At 45.9% G+C, this 20,606-nt stretch overlaps 1 protein-coding gene across 1 annotated transcript; it reads right to left on the reverse strand.

The window, feature by feature from the left end:
- Positions 1 to 7,791: 7,791 nt before the first annotated feature.
- Positions 7,792 to 19,240, reverse strand: LOC144732976 (E3 ubiquitin/ISG15 ligase TRIM25-like). Its single transcript, XM_078614645.1, has 6 exons — positions 18,397 to 19,240; positions 15,289 to 15,384; positions 14,312 to 14,545; positions 13,859 to 13,881; positions 11,903 to 12,015; positions 7,792 to 8,756 (listed from the first exon to the last, which is right to left on the reverse strand). Exons 1-6 carry the CDS (start codon positions 18,952 to 18,954, stop codon positions 8,206 to 8,208), a joined length of 1,575 nt encoding a protein of 524 aa, XP_078470771.1. The 5' UTR covers positions 18,955 to 19,240; the 3' UTR covers positions 7,792 to 8,205.
- Between the last annotated feature and the right edge of the window lie 1,366 nt (positions 19,241 to 20,606).

Raw genomic sequence — 20,606 nt, forward strand, 5'->3', positions numbered from 1 at the left:
GCAATTTCGACCATACCTCTACGGTCGTTCTTTTATTGTGCGTACGGATCATGCGGCCTTGCAATATGCCCTTAAAATTGACCAGCCATCCGGACAGTTGGCACGTTGGTTGGACACGCTACAGGAATTTTCCTTCCAAATTCAACATCGGAAGGGAGTGCGCCATGCGAACGCTGACGCACTTTCCAGATTACCGCGGCGCGCCCCTTGTAAATGTGAGTCGGGGACGCATAGGTGTTCGCCGATTCCAAACCCCCCTCAGCCGCTTACGTTGGCCGTCGAGAAGTCGGACACTCCGATGGAACCGGGACCGGCTGACGGGGTTTTGAATCTGCCGCGGTCTGTCTGGATCCAGGAACAGATGATGGATGAGTCATTGGTGTCCTTGCGGAAGCGGTCTGCTAGGGACAATGGGAGTCCGAGTACGGCTATGGGGCCGCAAACCGCTCTCCGAGATGGTCTGCTTATGTGGCGGGAGGGGTTCCAGGAACGTTGGCGCCTGGTGGTACCAACGTCCTTGCGATTCGAGTTGATTATAACCCTCCATTGTGACACTCTCTTACATTTAGGGGTGCAGAAGACCTTGTTGACGTTGCAACGTCATTATTTTTGGCACGGCATGGCGACAGATGTCGTAGGGCACGTGCGCGCGTGCCCTGCGTGTGCACGACGTAAGCCGCCGAAACATCCTTACGTGCCGCCTCTCCAGTCGATTCAGGTGTCTCGAGTCAATGAATTGGTGGCACTGGACATATTGGGACCTTTTCCACCATCGGCGAGGGGTAATAAATATTTGCTGGTAGGGGTTGAGTACCTCTCCCGTTGGCCGATGGCCTGGCCGTTGCCCGATCAGTCGGCCGCGGCCATTACCGACGCCTTTTTGTTTGGGTATATTATGGATAAGGGGGCGCCTGAGAGACTCCTCACGGACCAGGGCAGGAATTTCTCTTCTAAATTATTGGCGGAAGTGTGCGCGGGCCTTGGGACTAAGAAAGTACGGACATCCCCATACCATCCGCAGACGGATGGTATGGTTGAACGGCTGAACAGGACATTGTCTGCCATGCTTTGCCATACCGTGAGTGAACAACAATCAGATTGGGATCTGCACATCCCCGGGGTGCTTTCGGCGTACAGGATGACGCCTCATGCGGCTACAGGATATTCGCCGTTTTACCTTATGTATGGTCGGGAAAACGTGCCGCCGGTGGATGTGCAATTGGGAACTGGGGTGAAGGGACCTCGTAAACCACTTCCTGAATACATTCAGGACACGGTTCGCCGAGTCACAGAGGCGCGGGAGAATGCCCGCGTGGCTACGGCCAAAGCCCAGGCCCGGAACGAGCGATATGCGCGACGGTCTGAGGGGGAGTGCCCTTGGAAGGTTGGGGACCTAGCCTGGCTTCATTGTCCACAGGTACGTCCGGGGACCTCGCCGAAATTGCACAAACCCTGGCATGGTCCCGTACGCCTCATTGCGGTTCCCAACCCACAGTCAGCACGCGTCCAGATTGGGTCTCGTCGCTGGGTTGTGCATACGTCGCGCTTGAAACCATATGTTGCTCCCTTACATGATGCGTCATCCCCCAATGTTGCCTTGCCGGGGTCTGTTGCTGCTGACTCTCCCCTGCCTGCGTCCATTGATCTTGCTAGAGCGCCTGTCGTACCTGTTCCAGACAGGCCGGCCGTGACATTGCGGGGGACGAGGGGCCCTGCTCGGAGGACGCCTGCCAGGTCTGCGGGACCTTCGAGCCCTGCAGCCCTTCCGACCCAGCTGCGGGCACGGTCACAGGACAAGCCCAAGACTAACTCTTTAGGGACACGGGACGTCGGTGGACTTCCAGCTGCGACAGGGGGATTACCCCCTGTCATTCCTCGACTTTCATCGCGTTCCCGTTCTGCGAGTGGGCCGCCGACCGTCCGGGACGGGCCGGCGACCCGCACACGTTCCAAATCGCTTACGTTTCGTTGATTGTTGCTGTCTTGTTATTTTTTTTTCTTACAGTTGTATTTATTGCATGCTTTTTGTACGTTCGTTGATGTTAATTGCGTTGTTGTTGTTGTTCTTGCTGTTACATTGTATGCTTAGTGTCCTTTAGGGGGGGAAGCTCGGTTCGCCGCATTACGATTTGCTATTGGTCAGCCGAGGTCGGCTGGGATTTTTCTACGGGGGAGGGTGGTGTAATGCGGGCGTAAGCGACCTTCCGGATGTGACGTCACGGGGGGTGGAGTCATGTGACGTGGGTGGAAGGTTCGGGTCCTTAAGCGGGTAAACCGGAAGGGGAAGTCAGTCGGGGTGTGAGCGGAAAAGAGTGAGGCCACGCGGGCGAGTGAGAAGAGGGGGGGGGCACCGACGGCCATCGGGAGCCAACCCCGAAGACAAGAGGAAGCTGCGGAGTGGTGTGCAGCTGCAGAGGAGACAGCCAGAAGGGCTGCGTGTTAGAGGCAGCGGTGTGGCTGCCAGGAGGAGCTGCGGAGAGAGAGAGAGAGAGGGCTGCGTGTTAGAGGCAGCGGTGTGGCTGCCAGGAGGAGCTGCGGAGAGAGAGAGAGACAGCACGAGGCTGTCAGAGCTGCGGAGGGAGAGAGGGAGACAGCACGAGGCTGTCAGAGCTGTGGAGAGAGAGGAGTTGCAGCGAGTACAGCCAAGGGGGGCTGTGTGAGAGAAACAGCAGCGGGGCTGCTGTTGTGGATCGGGCCGACATTGGAGTCAGCACCGTGGAGAAGCTACAGAGTAAAGACAGCCGTGTGGGTGTACAGCACGAACCGAATAAAGGACACTGAGCCAGACATCGTGGTCCAGTCGTTTATTACACATGTACTACAGCGTACAACAAAATGTACACATTTCTAACCAATTCTGAGTTCAAGATCCTTTAAACATCATTTACACTTATCAAACATTTAATTGAACACCATTTACCGAGCATTGCGAAGCAGCCCTGTACACTTTAAAGCATTTTCCCTTTTTTAATAGAAAACGTATGTGAAATGTTTAAGCAATGACTCAAACAGAAAAAAAAAAATTAGTGGAAAATAGCACAGAATCTTAAACAGCATTTTAAAAAATGATTTACCTCAACCTTTAATTTAAAAAAATCTTACTTTGAGGAGTGGATGAGTTGTGCAACGATACCACTACAGTTAGTACGCACTGCTGTTAGATTTTAATAGTAGTCTTGAAATATTTTTAAGACCCGGGCAATGCCGGGAACTTCCAGCTAGTAGTCAATAAAACAAGGGCCACTTGGTGGGAAATCAGTAACTGCGCAACACAGGTCGATTTGTTATGTGGAACATCAACCAAGTGATCTAGCCAAGTACTAATCAGATTGTTTAAACTGGTACAGTAAATATCTATTATTAAATCAAGCAAAAGTCTTTCAGCTTCAGATTTGCAATGGTGCTTGAACTCACAGGACACTGGCTCTGCAAGGTCAGTGTCTGTGTTCATGTCAGCTTCTGGACCCGATGCTCCAGAGCAACATTTACAGCTGCCCGATTGCCATCCAATCTTGGATCTCTCAGCACGTTCTTCGTATCAATCCTTCCGAAATAATTATTCCCGTTCGCCCCCTCCATTCCCCAATGATTATAAACGCGTTTTGATTCTAAACATGGAAGAGGGCAAAACCGAAGGAGGACCTGGAGAACAATCCACAAGACCATGTTCATAATGTAATAGTTGTATCTATCATTTGTGCAGTGGCTAATCTAACCCGACTTAGATAAGGTGCGGGTTCCAACCACTGGCCCGCTCAGACCCGGCCCTTTCAAGGACGTTTGGCCGGGGGTTCCCAGGGTCTCACCACTGAGCCACACAGAGTCCCGGCCCTGACAAGGGCAGCGGGACTAGCGATCCCAGCGTCCTATCTGACCGGTCTTCTTGCTTCTGTCTTTGACTGGCCCCGAGCCTGTAGAGAGGTCGGGCTTTTATACACCTCCCAACCGAGGGATGGGGTCGCGGGGGATCCCAGAACACCCCACAGCCCCCTCCTGCTCCGGGGCTAGGGATATTGCGACTGCCCCTGCTCGACTGTGTCAGCCCCTACACGTAAGTGTACACAGTCCGTTTACGTCGCTACACATAGCCCATACACGCCCCTACACAATGAAGGTGTAATCGTATGAAGTTATGCAAGTGTATGTAATTGTGCTAATTAGGCTCGGCTTCGTTGTCTAGGGTTGTATTATCAATCAGGATCATACAATGATTCTCGCTTTAACTTTTACTGATTATGTTTTAGTGTGTTTATGTCAGGTCTCAAAATTCAGATCTCACCGCAGGAAACAGTTCTTATAATTAAGATTATTATGCATGAACTTAGGAAGGCACCACTCAGACTCTTCTGTGTTAAGCAACTTTAATATCTAAAAAAACATAACATTCTAATATGCCACCTCTTATGCTAGGAATGTCAACACAGTACTCCTGGAGATGTTTTCCTCATTGATCCGTACATTTAGCCCTCAATGGTCACATTTGTTAAACTGGGTAATAGAACATTCGGCTAATTCCTCAGAGTAAAGTGACCATACACGGCGATAGGAAAAAGTCCTTAAAATTAATGTGACAATATTCATATTAACAGTAATAAATAAGCATGTGCCTAAGGCAAAAGTAGACCTCAATTAATTCATTGGTAACATTATTCAATTAACGAAATGTCTTGGAACAATGCTGTGCGGCAGCTGTCCCTGCTTGTCGAAGAAATGATTCTCAATTGGCTCAGGCTTCAATACATTCGCGGGCAAGATTCTGTGATCAAAATAAATATTTTAACACAATAGTATCCCTGTAAGTGTGTAGATTCGTAACATAAATGATTATAAATGTTTAGTTTCATCAATTAATTCATTGGTACAGTTATGCAGTTAACAAAAATGACTAAAATACTTCTAAACGACCATATCCACGTAACTCAATGGGCAGCAATGCTTTTCATGATCAGCTAATAGTTGACGCACCACCTTAGGATGGCCCTGTTCGAAACACAAGGAGAACTTTGGAGTAATCTTATCAGTCCCGATATGTGCGTTATGTGTGTGTGTGGGTGTACCCAAAATGCCTTGGTTCCTTGCTGGGCGATGAGTCGTGTGTGTGTGTGGGCGTGTCATACACATGGCGCTCTCTCTCTCTATCTCTTGGCGGCAGCTACAGGCCTCTCTGCTGCTGGATGAGCTGAGTCGGCACGACGCTTGTCCCTGACGGTGCCCGATTGCGCTCGCAGCTTGTCCGCTGGTCGCCAGTGCCGACACCCTTCCTCGGTCGCGCTGGTCACGCACTATCTCTCTTTCTCCGTGCTTTCTTCTCCACTGCTGAATGATTCCGAGCCGGCACAACGCTCATCCTTGATGGCGCCCGATTGCACTCGCAGCTCGTCCGCTGGTCGCCAGTGCCGACACCCTTCCTAGGTTGCGCCGGTCACGCTTTCTCCCTTGCACCATGCACGGTTGATCCTTGTAGACGCGACCTTTGCAGGAGTGTGCTCGGCTTCCGAGTCCACACACTCGTGGGCAGTCGTTAGCCGCTGCTGGCCCTGTGCGATGCTCGCTTGGTCGATACTTGGCGCTTTCCGCCCTTTCTCCAGGTTGCTTGCTTGTCATTGCTCGTTACTCTTTCTCTCCCTTTCTCTTCTACTGCAGCTGCTGGTGGGAGCTGGCACTCAATGTAGAATACAACTTTTAGCGATACTTCGTCTGTCAGCGCTGAACTCACACTCGGTGACACATCACTACTCTGCAAGCCTCGCCATCCTTGGTCGATTGCGGGGCCCACCCCCTGAGCTTGCCGCAGCAAGACTAAAACGTGTGTGCTGTATTCTTGCTTATATCTAAAATTCTCCCACCTCGGCTCCCCTTCTCACAAAGGACCGGAATTCCTTTGATTTCGCACTCAGCCTGTGGGAGCAACTGTTTGTCCGATGTACGTGTGTGTGTCCGTTATCATGTATTGAAGTAGTCTTTTCGATTTAAAGCTTTCGTGACTGCAGGGATTCATCTTCTTGGTTCTTTCGGTAAAGTCACGTAGAAGGGAAGTAATAAAATAATAAAAATAAAACATAATAAAACAATTTTCGTTTCGGCCACAACGCAAGCAGCCGTCCTCAGGACGTCCTCAGGACGGCTGCTTGCGTTGTGGCCGAAACGTCGTGAGAATTGTTTTATTATGTTTTATTTTTATTATTTTATCACTTCCCTTCTACGTGACTTTACCGAAAGAACCAAGAAGTTGAAGTAGTCTGTTAAGTCACATCAAGGCCTGGTTCCTGTCTCCTTCCTCAAGCCATCTCGCCATCTGTGGAAACAGATGCTTTCAATTTCCCATAAGTGTGTTTTTCTAGCTTTTAAACTTTCTGCAATAATTAATCTGGAAGGAGGGGGTGGGTTCCTTTTGTCCGGTTGCATCCCTCCCTCTTCCCTCACGGTTGGCGGTGTTACATTTTCTTGTCTCTCACAAATAGGGGTGCCGTCTCTTGAAGTATGACCTCCTGTTACCATGTTTTCCGTTCCCTCTTACGGGTTGTAAATTGAGAGAAAATAATATTATTTTCCACCCCTTATCTTAGTCTTGTATCCCTTTTTGCGGTTTTGACTCTGTAAGTGGACCAAAGGTATGTTTTGAAGATCTGTGGCCCCTGCTGTTTGTAAGTGTTTACAGTACTTCCGTCGTGGTTTGGAATTTCTTCATTGTGTTTGATATCTCAAGGGGAGGCGCCCTCCCTGCATGTGTCATTTATTGCTACCACGTACTTCTGGAAGACAAAGGAGGTTGGGAGGCTCTGATTTTATGGAATACATATTATCTTGGTCGTGTGTGATTTATCTGTTTCCCATTGTATTTCTTATGGATGACCCTCAGTCTAATACTTCATAAGTATTATTTGGTTTATGTTTAAACAAGATTTGTGATCTACCATAGTTGTTACCACAGGTATTCCAAGGGTTTTATTAACTTGTTCTCCGTCTGTGTCGCCAGTGATCCGTGCTTCTTATTCATTATTTGGTTCTTTCGGTAAAGTCGCGTAGATAGAAGAAAAATAATAAATAAAGGTGAATAATATTAATATTATAATAATATACGAGAAATAATAACCCACTAATGTAGATTGTAGCCTGGTTCTTAATGAGTGCAGTCTATAATGGCGACTTATTCTTATAGCCAAGCTTCGAACTTTTACCGTTGTACTATAATAAACAAAAAACAGTTGTCTGTTCAATCGCCCCTCCTGTTCTCACCATTCGGGAAGATCCGTGGCCCCTACTGTTTGTAAGTGCTTTGTGGCGGCCTTTGAAGCCCGGTAGAGGCAGGAGGCAAAAGGGGGGGGGAGGGAACCCCTTTTCGCGCCCCCGCGCTACACCCCGATCAATTATTACAACAACAAAAAAATAGGCAGAATCACTCTTAATATACATTTTTGGAAAAAGCCTCTTTATACAACATTTGCATCGTGCGATTTTGGATGTGCTTGTGTCCATCTGGAACACGCTTCCTTCTGATATGAGGAAGTCACTGGCGCTATGCACTTTTACATCTAGATTGAAATCTAACTTTTTCAAACTGCTTTTTGTATTTAGTTTGTTGTCCTTCCACTGTACCTTCGATAAGCGCAGTGGTTATGTACGGTGCGAATGAACTTCAATGTACAAACATTGTTAGATTCGTGAAAATTGTTTAATGTGGAATCAATGATACAAGTATTATAATGACGTTTTTGTACACACACAGAGGCCCATATCACACACAGACAATACATTGACACACAGACACAAACTCACACAGAGAATCGCAGACTCAATGCATCTGTAAGAATATTTTTATATTCCAACCACTAGATGCTGTTGCATTCACCACCAGGAATAAAGACAGTTAATTGAGTTGCAATAGTAGAGAATCATTGTACCCCTATAGCGATTACACCACTACTATATAAACACATTCCATTTAACGATTGCTCAACATTGTACCCCTACACTATAAACACAATCCACTGGCAGGGAGAATACAATGATGTTGGCTTCACACCCACAGTGGTAGTTATTTTATGATCGCTAAAAGGTTGTGAGGAATTACACTCACCTACGTTATAATCGAAGCCATGCACTCCAAATCACTGTGCCCACCAATATGTAGCACTGCGTGTAAGTGATGATGGTGTGATTGTCGTGTGTTGTATCAGATCTCTACGGTGTTCACATTCATCTTTCTCAGGATCCACGACTCGGATCCACAATCGTCACTGAGTCACCAACTTTACCCCACACGTACAGCCCAGGATACAGGGGTTGAGTGAAGGTTTGGTAAAATGAGTGTAACAGCACCATGGAGTCGATGCTGTAAAATGACAGGAGTCCTGCGTCCCAATCCAAATGCACCCCGACTCTCTGCGGAGGCTCTGGCACTGACAGTAAGGTCTCTACCCCGCCATGCCACACTGATAAGCTGTTGTTATATTTCTGTAGACTCCAGGAGACATCACTCCCTCCTAGGAGGTACTCAGGACCACTTCCTCTCTGTGGGATTGTCCCGTATGCGACTGCAATCCGACACAACCATGCACTGCTCCCCACGTCCACCTCCCAGTAGTGCTGACCCGACGAGAAGCTCTCGGAGCACAGAGCTTGTCGATAGACTTCAAATCGGTGTGGGTGATGGGGGCGACCCTGGGAGACACCGCTCCATGTCACTGTTCTGAGATCAGAGGAAATCTGGAGTTCGTTGTGGGCTGAGTTTGTGTCTAGAGTTGGTGAGCATCCATCTGTGGTAATGACAGTGAAGACACGTGCATGCAGTCACAACAATGTGTGTACGATAGCAACACAAGCATTACAATTACCGTGTACAAATGCACATTGTGTACTGTATAATAATTTCTATTATAGTAATTATGCAATAATTCAAATAGGAAATTAATGCACAATGATTATAAAATGTATGACAATATGAATACTATATATGTACTCAAATACTAATGCATACTAGTATATGTGTAAAGGAGTAGTATGGACACGTGACATCATATGCGCGGTGAGGTGCGAGGACGTCATGTCAACCTGGGGGTACTTAAGGGGGGCCCCGTGACGAAAGGGGGGTCGTTGTGGGAGCCCGGGATGGAGAGAGGTTCAAGAGATAGCCAGGGATAAGGCTGAGAGAGGGCTGCACGAGCCAGCTAGGGTTAGGTGGGGTGCTGCTCTCCTCGGTCGGGCGGTGTTGGTTAAGCCCTTGTCCCGACTCGAGTGAGAGAGCGAGAGATAGCTGGGCTAGCAGCAGATAGAGCCCAAGGTCCCCGTGAAGGACCCAGTATTGGGGCACCTACCTTTGGTACAGTTATTGCTCCCTTGTGTTAATAAACCGGCGCAAGCCCTTACCTGGAAACCTACCTCCGAGTCGTCGTTCACCACACAACATGTGTATACAAATAAATTCTGCCTCGTGGGTGCCTAATCCACTGGATATCTGAGCCTGCCCCAAGCCTGGATTAACAGGAGGGTCAGGCAAAAGGTTGCTGATACTTCAGCCATGAAGAAAAAGATTAAAGTAATCCAATGCACATGACGACCACATAAGAAGGATACCGGCTCAGACGTCACCCGGGTCAACAAGGTCCGCATCCTTGTTGACATCGGCAATATAGGATAATCAGGAATGGCTGGAAAAGTAATTTAGCGACAGTGAATCCTACGCTGGAGTATACAAGACTAGGGAGGTCTACAAACTAGTGAAGAGCACAGATAGGAAAAGGCAACCAAGGCAAACAGCGATAAAAGCCAAGGACGGTAAGATCCTGATGGACAAACAAGATACAAAAAATAGATGGACTGAGTATTGCAGTGATCTAAATATGGATACAGATCAAGATAATAAAGAGCTTCTGGATGAATAAGAAAGGATACCCCCACCACTAAGGAATGACGAAAATTATAACATCTTGTACAAAGAAGTAGACAAGGCAATAAAACATTAAGGAAAGCAAAAGTCCAGGAGTAGAAGGCATAAGTGAAGAAACCATAAAAGCTGGAGGTAAGGAACTTATGAAAAACATCCATGATCTGTACAAGCAAATATGGAGAGAAGAGAAATACTGGAGCAATGTACAAAATCCATATTTGTGGCGATACCCAAGAAAGGAGATCTCACCAATTGTAGATATTGCAAAACCATTGCACGAATGTGCCACATGGGGAAGATACTAATGACGCTCCTATTTACTTGATTAAAGGCACACACTGAGGACTATTTGGTGGATGAATAAACAGAGTTTAGGAAAGACAGGAACACAGTAAGCAATCTTGATGTTACGGATCATACCAGAGACAGCAAAGAGAAAGAATAGGCTGGTTTATTATTGTTTCATCGATTTCCAGAAAGCATTGGATTCGACTAAGCAAGATATAACATGGGCAGAATTTACATAAAATGGAGTAAGGAAAAGACTTACAGATTATGCAGGATATAGATGAAAGGTCAAAGACAGTAATAACGTTTTGACATAAAATAGGACAATGACTCCTAATAACAATAGGTATGAGACAGGGAGAGCCACTATCACCAAACAACTAAATTACGTACTTGGAAAGAGTGATCGATACCACTCATGACAACAGCACAGGAATATATGTGCAAGGAGAAAGAATACATAACCTGAGATTCGCGGACGTCATAGATTTGATGGTAGAAAGCTGTGTAGCACTGCAGGAAAGAGTTCATACACTGAATAGGTCAGAAACGGATTCAGAACTGAGGATTAATGTGGAAAAGACAAAGACGAAGGCGTTCGGAAGGGATGATATTGATAAAGAAGTAATAATAGAAAGCAGAAAGATTGTGAATGTAAAGGAATCTGTATACTTGGGAAGCGTGCTGACATGGGACTGCACAAAATACATAAGATCGAGGATCGCAAAGGCAAAATAAGTAATGGCAGAATTCTATAATATCTGGAAAAGCATGAAAATCGGCTACAAAACCAAACTGAACATCTTCAGAACATGCGTGTCCAGTACAATTTTATACGCCTGCGAGACTTGGAAACTCTAAAAATATTGACAGATATTGCCACTTCAAATGTATTGCTACAGAAGGATACTACATCGAAGCTCGATTAGTGGAGTGACCAATGTAGAAGAAAAAGGTTGGACATATAAGAATACCTGATAGAGACAATGATGAGAAGGAAACTGGCACTATTTGGACACATATGTAGGATGGACAACAGGAAAATTCCAAGTGTGTTCTGAAAAATGATAGAAACAGGGGAAGAGCTAAGAGAGAATGGCTTGACGACGGTGTTATAAGAGATTGGTGCTAGAAAGATATGGTACTACTTGACCATATTGGCACAAGACAAAAAAAAGTGGAAAAAATATACGAAATGGGCAGTGGACACCTACTGGATATCTGCCCATGGAGCATTATGATGATGCACACATATATTACCGAGGAATAGTATGTGTACACAAATACTAACGCAGACTAGTGTGATAGGTTACTTGTATGTGGTTCATGTTCATCTAAATTCTAACTAAGAATTCACTTTCCTCAACCAACTTCGTACCCACTACAAAACGCGTGGTCGTCAGTGTCTAAATGAGCGTGACAGGACTGGAACGTGCTTCATTCATGGCTTACAAATTCGCCATTTTGCTCTCAATAAACATTTTCACATTGTTGTTTGCAACTCTTGATAAATGAGACCCTTCGTGTTATTGACTATTTTTTGTCCAGCACCTTTGTGCCTGTTTCATGAACTGAATCTATGCAGGCCCCCCTTGCAAAAGGGACAAGCTGCATTAATGCACTCAAGCCTGGGTAAAATAAAGGACACCCTGCACACAAGTAGGATTTGTAGGCAATCCAGTGTCTGTAATGGAGTCTAACGAAGGCCAATGTGGCAGAGGTACGTACCGAGAAAAGGCAGAAGCTTCGTTTGGACGCCTCCCACTGAGATGGCTTTTGCGAGGTTCAGACAGCTGGAGATGGGGGCTGGGTCATCCTGAGACCCCTGAGAGATTGAGCTCCTGTACTCACAGCACAGGACACACAGAGTCTGAGGGTCTATTTCTCTACAAAGACAAATATTCCCAGTATAGCCTTAACAGACTGTTGGGGCAAGTGCTATTAGAGAGCACCTATGAAAGCTGGTACGGCACACAAGGGATGGGTGGCCATCACCACGCCTGGCCGCCTTTGTCTCCATGGTGGCGATGTTTACACACTACACCAGGTGCTCATTGGAGGCTGAGTCGATCTAGGGGAGGCCCAGAACCGGCTCAGATAATATAATTGTCACTAGTGTTGGCCGCGAGCGGGAATCCAACTCATGTCGCACAGCACGGGACCCACAGAGTCCAGTGAGGGTCCATGTCTCTCCACTCAACAAGAGACAGAGTGTAATGAGGTTCCGTGTCTAATGAGGAGTCATGTCCTTCTACACACGCAACACGAGGCACACAGAGTCTGAGGAGGGTCCGTGTCTCTGATGAGGTTCCTTAAGGAATCAGGGTCATTCTTTACCTTCCCTCCTTCAGACAGCTCGCTCTGGCTCCACAGCACTGAAACTGCGATTACTGAACATGGAGTCTTGGCTGCTTAAGAAGTCTCACTGAAAGTCCTCAATAACTGTCCGTTTCTGACCAAACAATTGGATTAAGAATAATTGTGAAGTTATTTACTCGTGGCCATGGTTAATATTTTCAGTCTGGATTTGATTCGGCAAATGGTAATGTACAAAATGTAGTTATGGTATGAATTTGATCTGGATGATTGACAGTTAATTAAGAGATTAACTAATTACCTTTGCTTCAAAAGGTAACAAAGATACTATACAGGGCATCCCCGATATACGTCGGGGATGGGACTGGAAAGTTGAGACTTATAACGAAACGATGTATAACGAGAACTTTTCCCCCAGAGGAATGCAAATGGCAGAAGGGAGGGTAGGGACCTATGCGATGCAAAGCAGAGCAATTTTTCCCATAAAAAAACAATGGAATAATGTAGGGAAGGGATCATAACTTAGGGAAATGTTGTGTTTCGTAACTAGCAACCAAAATACCTACATTACATGGGACAAATCCAGGTACTGTGCATGTACTGTACATGTACTACAGCGTACAACAAAATGTACACATTTCGAACCAATTCTGAGTTCAAGAACCTTTAAACATCATTTACACTTATCAAACATTTAATTGAACACCATTTACCGAGCATTGCGAAGCAGCCCTGTACACTTTAAAGCATTTTCCCTTTTTTAATAGAAAACGTATGTGAAATGTTTAAGCAATGACTCAAACAGAAAAAAAAAATTAGTGGAAAAGAGCACAGAATCTTAAACAGCATTAAAAAAAAAGATTTACCTTAACCTATAATTTAAAAAAATCTTACTTTGAGGAGTGGATGAGTTGTGCAACGATATTTTGCGAAAGTCCACGCCGATTACAATGAGCACTCGCAACGCACGCGAGAGTACACGATGGGACTGAGAACAAGGCGGCGCATGCGCGAGTTTTACAGTCCCCCCCCCCTCCTCCCAGAGTAGAGTTCAGCTGAGCCGAGTCAAAAATGATAAAAACATAATCGTCGTCACTGGTTGTTGGTCGTGAGCAGGAATTGAACTCGGATCGCCGGGCTCGTAGAGCGGCGTGCTAACTGCTATGCACCTCAGTCAAAACGACGTATGTGCGGGGACATTTTACGTTGTATTCCTCAAGTCGGTGACGTGAGTGTGAAACAACATATCGGGACGACCTGTACAGGCTGCATACAATGGAATTTATTCGGAAGCACATCACGACCATTCACTGATTTGTCCACCAGGTGGCAGACAGAGCTCGAGTTTGAGTCTGGGTTGGTACTGACCTGAAATTCTCATGCACGGGATTCTGAAAAACACAAACCCACAATTTACATTACATTGACATCCTAAACAGATGCCCCATCACGAAATGATCAAATAACTGCAAATGAAGAATGGTGAAAAAAGAGTTTGTTTTACTGGACACGGGCGGACCTCTACAAATGATAAAACCACTCGTTACAGGTCTAGCACCTAAATTAATGGTTAGATAATGTTTACCAAGTGACATATTGTAGTTTTGACTATGGTGAGGTTGTATTGAACAAGTCCAAATCTGATTGTCACATGGAAGCAAACTTACGTCTATTTCTGGACACCACATATTCCACCCAGATCTAAAAACTTTGAAATTAAATTGCCTACAATGTTAACGTCTCGCAGAGTGGTGACCCTTTTCTGGTTGTAGATGAACCCTCTGATAAACCAAGGCCGTGAGTGAATGGAAGTCGGGCCACCTGTAGGAAGGAAAGCGGGTCCTGCACGGTGAGGGCGGCGAGCAGCTGGTTGATCTCCTGCTCCAGGTCCTGTGCTCTGCTCTCATAGCGAGCGATGGTCGCCTGGATGCGGGACAGCACGGAGCGGCCCTCCTCGTCCACGCGCTCCAGCGCCTCCCTCTCCTCCTCCCTCAGCTGCTCCCTCCTGCACTTAAATTCTCTGTTGATCCGCTCTTTGGTTCCATTCAGTGACTCCTATGCAGAGACACCATGATGCGCTTTGAAACAGAACACAACACAGTGCGATGTGACTTCATAAAGAACCTCGATACAGCCATGTCTCCTAACTACATACAGAGAGGCAGGTGACATTTTTTTAGAACGTGGAGAAATTCAATGCATGAAAGGAGATTCAAATAAATTATTCATGGGCAGTCTTAAGCCAATCTCTCTCTGTGTCCATAATAGAGGGTTTTCTTTTGGTTAGATCGTGTAAATGTAAATATTTCGTTAAACCCGCCATCACCCGACCAGTGAAACGTCATACTCAAATTGTAATTTTTTTGGGTGTACTTTCTAACATACCGATGTGCTGAACTAGTAACTAATTGACATTTTTTGTTTAAGTGACAAACCTTACTAATTGGCTGGAAAATATTGGCGGCAAAAGCCTACTACATGTTACACTGTCTCTCTGTGTATCTGTATTGTTTGTGTCTCTGTTTGTAACTGCATGCGTCTGTGTATCTCTCTGTATCTACGTGTCATTGGGTCTGTGCCTCTATACTTGCATGAGTCTGTGTGTATGTCTCTCTCTCTCTGTGCCTGCACGTGTCTGTGTATCTTTCTGTATCTGCACCTGTCTATTTATACCTGTAGGTGTCTGTAGCTCTCTGTATACCTGTAGGTGCATGTGCCTCTGTAGCTACAATACCTGCCTCTCTGTACCTGCGCGTCTGTGTCTCTGTACATGCATGTGTATGTGTGTATTTCTGTACCTGCACACGCTTGTAGGCGCCCTTGAGCTGCTGTGTCCGTGATTCTGCTGTAGTCTTCTTCTCCTCTCTCATCGTCTTCTCGAGTCTAAACACCTCCTTTACATGGGGGAGATAAACACGCAATGTTTAGTATTACCATCATTTTCATCATCTGGCACATGTCTTTAACTGAAAGCCTTGTAGGCAGGTTTCCTGGATCGCCCAGAGATAATCATCGCTCTTTTGAAACGCCCAACCTCCCAGGCTGCGAGGTGGTCTTTAGGAGGCATCACAACAGTCGTGTCTCAAGTAGGTGGCTGGTTAATTAAGGGGTGCCAACTCGCATGCTCGTGTTTTTTCCAGTTTTTTCCCAACAATGTAATCTCGGGTAACCAATAACCATAACTCCCGAGATATCTACAGCACACACTTTGCATGAAAGTGCGGCAAAACACGAAAACTTAAATCCTAAATCTTTAAGGAAACCAACCTAAGTTCAAGAGTGGTATCAGGAGTACAGACAGCTTTGATGCTGGCAGGGCTGCTGCTTGGGTGTGTTCGGACAAGTAGGACAGGACTCAGGGTAGGGAGAGCTATGTGATGATGTTCATAGCACAGTGCTCTAACCACTACACCACCGCTGTCCAATGCAGGAACAACCACACCCTCATACACAGGTTAAACATCTATCTTCTCTTCTATATATATAAAAGAAACAAATTGTGTGTGGGTTTGTGTGTGGGTTTGTGTGTGGTCGCGCGCTTGGATATCCAACGGTGGGGTTTATGTGAAAAGAAAATAGCTAGGTACCATGCCGTAAGCCCCGCGGTGAGCAAGCCCTATTCCTTTTTCACATCCGTAAACTAAAAATTAGTGTAATTACCGATTTTGTGCGCTTCCCTTTTATTTATCTATTTATGACGCCTGCACGACCATACCAACTCACGCGCCTTTGGTGGGTCGGACAGTTCATTCCAAGTCGCACGCCTTCGGTGGGAGTGAGGGGGACATTTTCTTTTGCGTTAAAAATGCTATAAAAATACACTAAACGCTGACGTTAATTCTTCACTGTGTGCTATAAAAATACACTAAACGCTGACGTTAATTCTTCACTGTGTGATGTCCCCCCCCCACCCCGATGCGTGCAGTTATTACTACTATACAGTCGCTAGATGCTACCACTATAGGCCGTAGATATTACTGCAGAGCGGCCGGGGAGATTGTGGCTGGGGGTAATCGTAGCAGGTACCACCACAGTCATTATGCACTGCTGTAATCATAGCAGGTACCACCACAGTCGATATGCACTGCTGTTATCATAGCAGGTACCACCACAGTATGCACTGCTGTAATCATAGCAGGTACCACCACAGTCAGTACGCACTGCTATTAGATCTTTAAGAGTAGTTTTGAAATATTTTTAAGACCCGGGCAACGCCGGGTACTTCCCGCTAGTATTTTATAAATGTGGTACGAGTATTTCTAAGAATATCGATACGAATAAATATATTCAGAATAATATTGTCAGCAACTGGAAACCCAATAACGTCAATATTAACACTATAATCGGATAACGATATGAGGAATATTACCAGCAACAACGCAAACAGCAACCACAAACATATTCATAATGATGGCGAAGATTATTGACGTGAATAGCCTTTATTGGGATGTAGAAGGGAAAAAATAAAAGAATAATAATAAAAATTATTTTATTATTTCCCTTCAACGTGACTTTACCGAAAGAACCAAGAAGATGAATCCCTGCAGTCACGAAAGCTTTAAATCGAAATTTATTGGGATGTTTAACTTAACTTTCTGTAAAATTAAACCCAAGTGCTCAGATTTCACAATGCAATCTGTACCCATGTGATTGCCTCTGGCACGGCTTGGCATTGGCAGGAGTAAGTGCTCTATACATGAAACTGCCGACGCCAAGTCCCACCCAGTCTGCAGGCTATGTGGCCTTAATCCCGCACTGTGTTGCTCCATTTCACCTGTCAATAGCCTGACGGCTAAACACTCTGGTGGTTACACCATTGGAACCTCATTTGCCAGTAAAAATATGATAATTGGTTTTTTACCCTTCTATCTGGCAACAAAACTGACACCTTTTTACAAGGAGTCATGTTTGCATAGACCACAATACCTGCAGTCATAATGCAAACAAAAAACACAACTCTGATAATGTGCACTGTCCTTGAAGTTGATTGGTCCACACCCGAGACAGCTTTCCTTAGAGCCTAGTCTCACATGGGTTGGACCAGATGACGCCAAAAGGCGCCCAGATGACGCGCGCCATCTGGTCCAACCCATGTGAGACTAGGCTCTAAGGAAAGCTGTCTCGGGTGTGGACCAATTAACTTCAAGGACAGTGTACATTATCAGAGTTGTTTTTTGTTTGCATTATGACTGCAGGTATTGTGGTCTATGCAAACATGACTCCTTGTAAAAAGGTGTCAGTTTTGTTGCCAGATAGAAGGGTAAAAAAACAATTATCACTCTGGTGGTTGGCCAAGCTTCACCGTGGCAACGTTCAACCACAAGCCAATGTTCTGTCAAAGAATGGAACACACAGCGTTTATATTAGCGGCAAGTTGTAATTTTCGAGACAAATCTAAATCTGCTCTATCGACAATCAAATCCTGTCTGACGGCCTTGTTTCTCGCACTGAAATGGTCTTCCATTTGCCTCCTTTAAGTCCATGGTCAAAGCACTTTTGAAGAATCTCAAATTACTCCAAATTTCTCTCCACCTATCATTGATAATCACATGTACAAATCTTATCCTGTGAATTGCATTTTACATCGCTGCTACCTATGCCACGAAGTGCTTTGTCTTATAAATAAAGCAGGTAATACCCTGCTTTTACATCCATTCAAATCAACATTCTCATCTTCCGTGTCTCTGCTCTCTATTGTGTGCCAGTTTTACAATCCGTATTGCCCACATTGAATTGATTGAACGTCACAATACTGGCAAAATATGAGTTCCCTCATAATAAAATATGAGTTACCTCATAATATGTAAATATAAATGATAATATACAGACTTTCGCACTTAATACACACCGAGAATGCTGTAGTCACACTGTAGGATATTGGGTTACAGCAGCGATTTATATCTCACCTGTTTTGACCATTGAGCATTTTCCACTGTAATGACCTCATGCCCTCTATGTTCTCCAGCCATGGTGCAAAATGTGCAGACCAGGATCTCATCCTGTTGACAGTAAAGAATGAGCTCCTGTCTGTGCTGCCGGCACCGTCGTTCCTCCAGGTTCGCGATGGGATCCACCAGGAGGTGGTCTCTTAGCCTGGGATTCTCCACGTGTGGCCTCAAGTGCGTCGCACAGTAAGACATCTCACATCTCAAGCAGGTCCTCACTGCAGGAGTCTGGCCGTTTCTGCAATGGTCACACACGACGCCCGTGGTCATCACATCTTCAGCTCTGAGCTGCTCTGCCAGGTTGGCGAGGGCCACGTTCCGCCTCAGCTGGGGTCGGACAGGGAAGGCTGCTCGGCACTGCGGGCAGCGGAAGCTGCTCGCTGTCTCCCAGGCGGCCTCCAGACACTGGATGCAGTACGAGTGTCCACAGCTCAGCGTGGAAGGGCAGACGAACGTGTCCAGGCAGATGGAGCAGCTCAGCTCACTATCCACACTCTCACTGGGAGTCGCACTTGCCATGAGTTATGTGCTTCACTCGGATCACTCGCTGTGTGGTTCAGATAGACGCTGGACCAGGAACTCTTATAGTGAGAGTAAAGGAGGAAGTAAAAAACCTTAAATGCTTTCAATGTTATTGGCATCACGAGACACGCCCTAGAATGTTAGACTGTGCCCTAGATAAACAAATACTGTACGTCAAGTTGTACACGGATACTGTACACACTTCTCTAGATTCAGCTTAAAATGAACATTTATCGAAAGAATATATTCCTTTAAAAAAACACTGATCTAAATAATAGAGCTTTTTTGTTAATACAAATCAGAGACTCAACCGCGATGGCTCTGTTGTGAGATGATTATTGAGAGATAATCCCATTCTTCCACAGCTTAGAGCATAGGCGTCTGTGCAATTACCACTGAACTATGAACCCGGCAGAGATGCGAGTTTTATTCCTGCTCACAGTTGCCACCAACACCACCACGAGTGGTTGCGATTATTTGAACCGGTCCTGGGCCTTCTCCCCTAGGTCGACTAAGCCTCAAAGGAATACCTAGTGCAGTGTGTAGTAAACATCGCGACTGAGGAGAAAAAGGCGGCCGGGCATTGTGCTGGTCACCCACCCCCTCGTGTGCCCTGGCGGCCTTCATGGTCGCTGCTGCTCACTAATAAAACTTGCTCCAACAGTCTGCTAATATTATACGGGGGCTCTTTGTGTAATCTGTCTTCGTATACGGTGGACCCTTGAATTTCGCAGTTTTATCGTTCGCGGTTTAGATCTATCCTGGGCAATATTTTAATGTACTAATTTAGCTATCGCGGAGGTTAGCTCTTTGGCCTTTCACGGCTATACTCTACACGTAAGTACTGTATTATTTTTCGATTATTATTGACTGATATCGTGGTGAAGGGCGGGCAATGGATGCAAGACAGTCAGTGGCACCTCAACCTTTGCCGTGCAAGCATCTGGCGGACAAAGACAAAGACCCCCAGTAACACTTGGGACAAGTGCTGTTAACGATGACCTCTGAAGGCCTGCACGGCACACGAGGGGGTGGCGATGTCTACACAATTCACCAGGAAATTATTTTATGGTGAATCAACCTAGCGGAGGCCCTTGACAAGTTCAGATAATCGTAACTATTGTTGGCCGCGAATCGAACTCTGGTCACTGGGTTCCTAGCGCGGCGCGCTAACGACTATACTACCACTCCCCATTTCAGGAACAACCACACACTCGTACATAGTTTCAACATATTTCCAGTAATTTAGGGTATGTGATATCGTACTCGTAATGCAAAGAATATTGCTACAATTATTTTTGCAGTCCAACATTGGCAGTAGCAGGAAACACAATCATGTTCATATTAACACTATAATCATATAATTATAACAGTAATATTACCAGCAACAACAAGCATGTCCATAATCATGATGATTGACAAAATACCCCTGAAAAGCCTCAACATACTGTTGCCGGCATGGCACACGAGGGGGTGGGTGGCAATGTTTACACATCGCACCAGGTATTCATGTAAGGCTGAGACGACCTAGGAGAGGCCCATGACCAGTTCAGATAATCATTACTGGTGTTGTTGGCCATGACCGGGAATCGAACTTGGCTCGCCAGGTTGGCAGAGCAGCGCGCTAACCGCTGCACCACTCCTCCCCA

This window comes from Lampetra planeri, chromosome 45, assembly GCF_965212315.1.
Source record: "Lampetra planeri chromosome 45, kcLamPlan1.2.h2, whole genome shotgun sequence".
NCBI lineage: Eukaryota > Metazoa > Chordata > Hyperoartia > Petromyzontiformes > Petromyzontidae > Lampetra > Lampetra planeri.

What these genes read in the sequence shown, in the direction of transcription:
- LOC144732976 (XM_078614645.1), bottom strand. Translation starts at nt 18,954, where the DNA reads ATGGCAAGTGCGACTCCCAGTGAGAGTGTGGATAGTGAGCTGAGCTGC. An exon ending in ATGCTCAATGGTCAAAACAG is followed by an intron (nt 15,385 to 18,396) that starts GTGAGATATAAA and finishes CCCCATGTAAAG; the next exon opens with GAGGTGTTTAGACTCGAGAA. An exon ending in GAAGCTTCTGCCTTTTCTCG is followed by an intron (nt 8,757 to 11,902) that starts GTACGTACCTCT and finishes TCATTACCACAG; the next exon opens with ATGGATGCTCACCAACTCTA.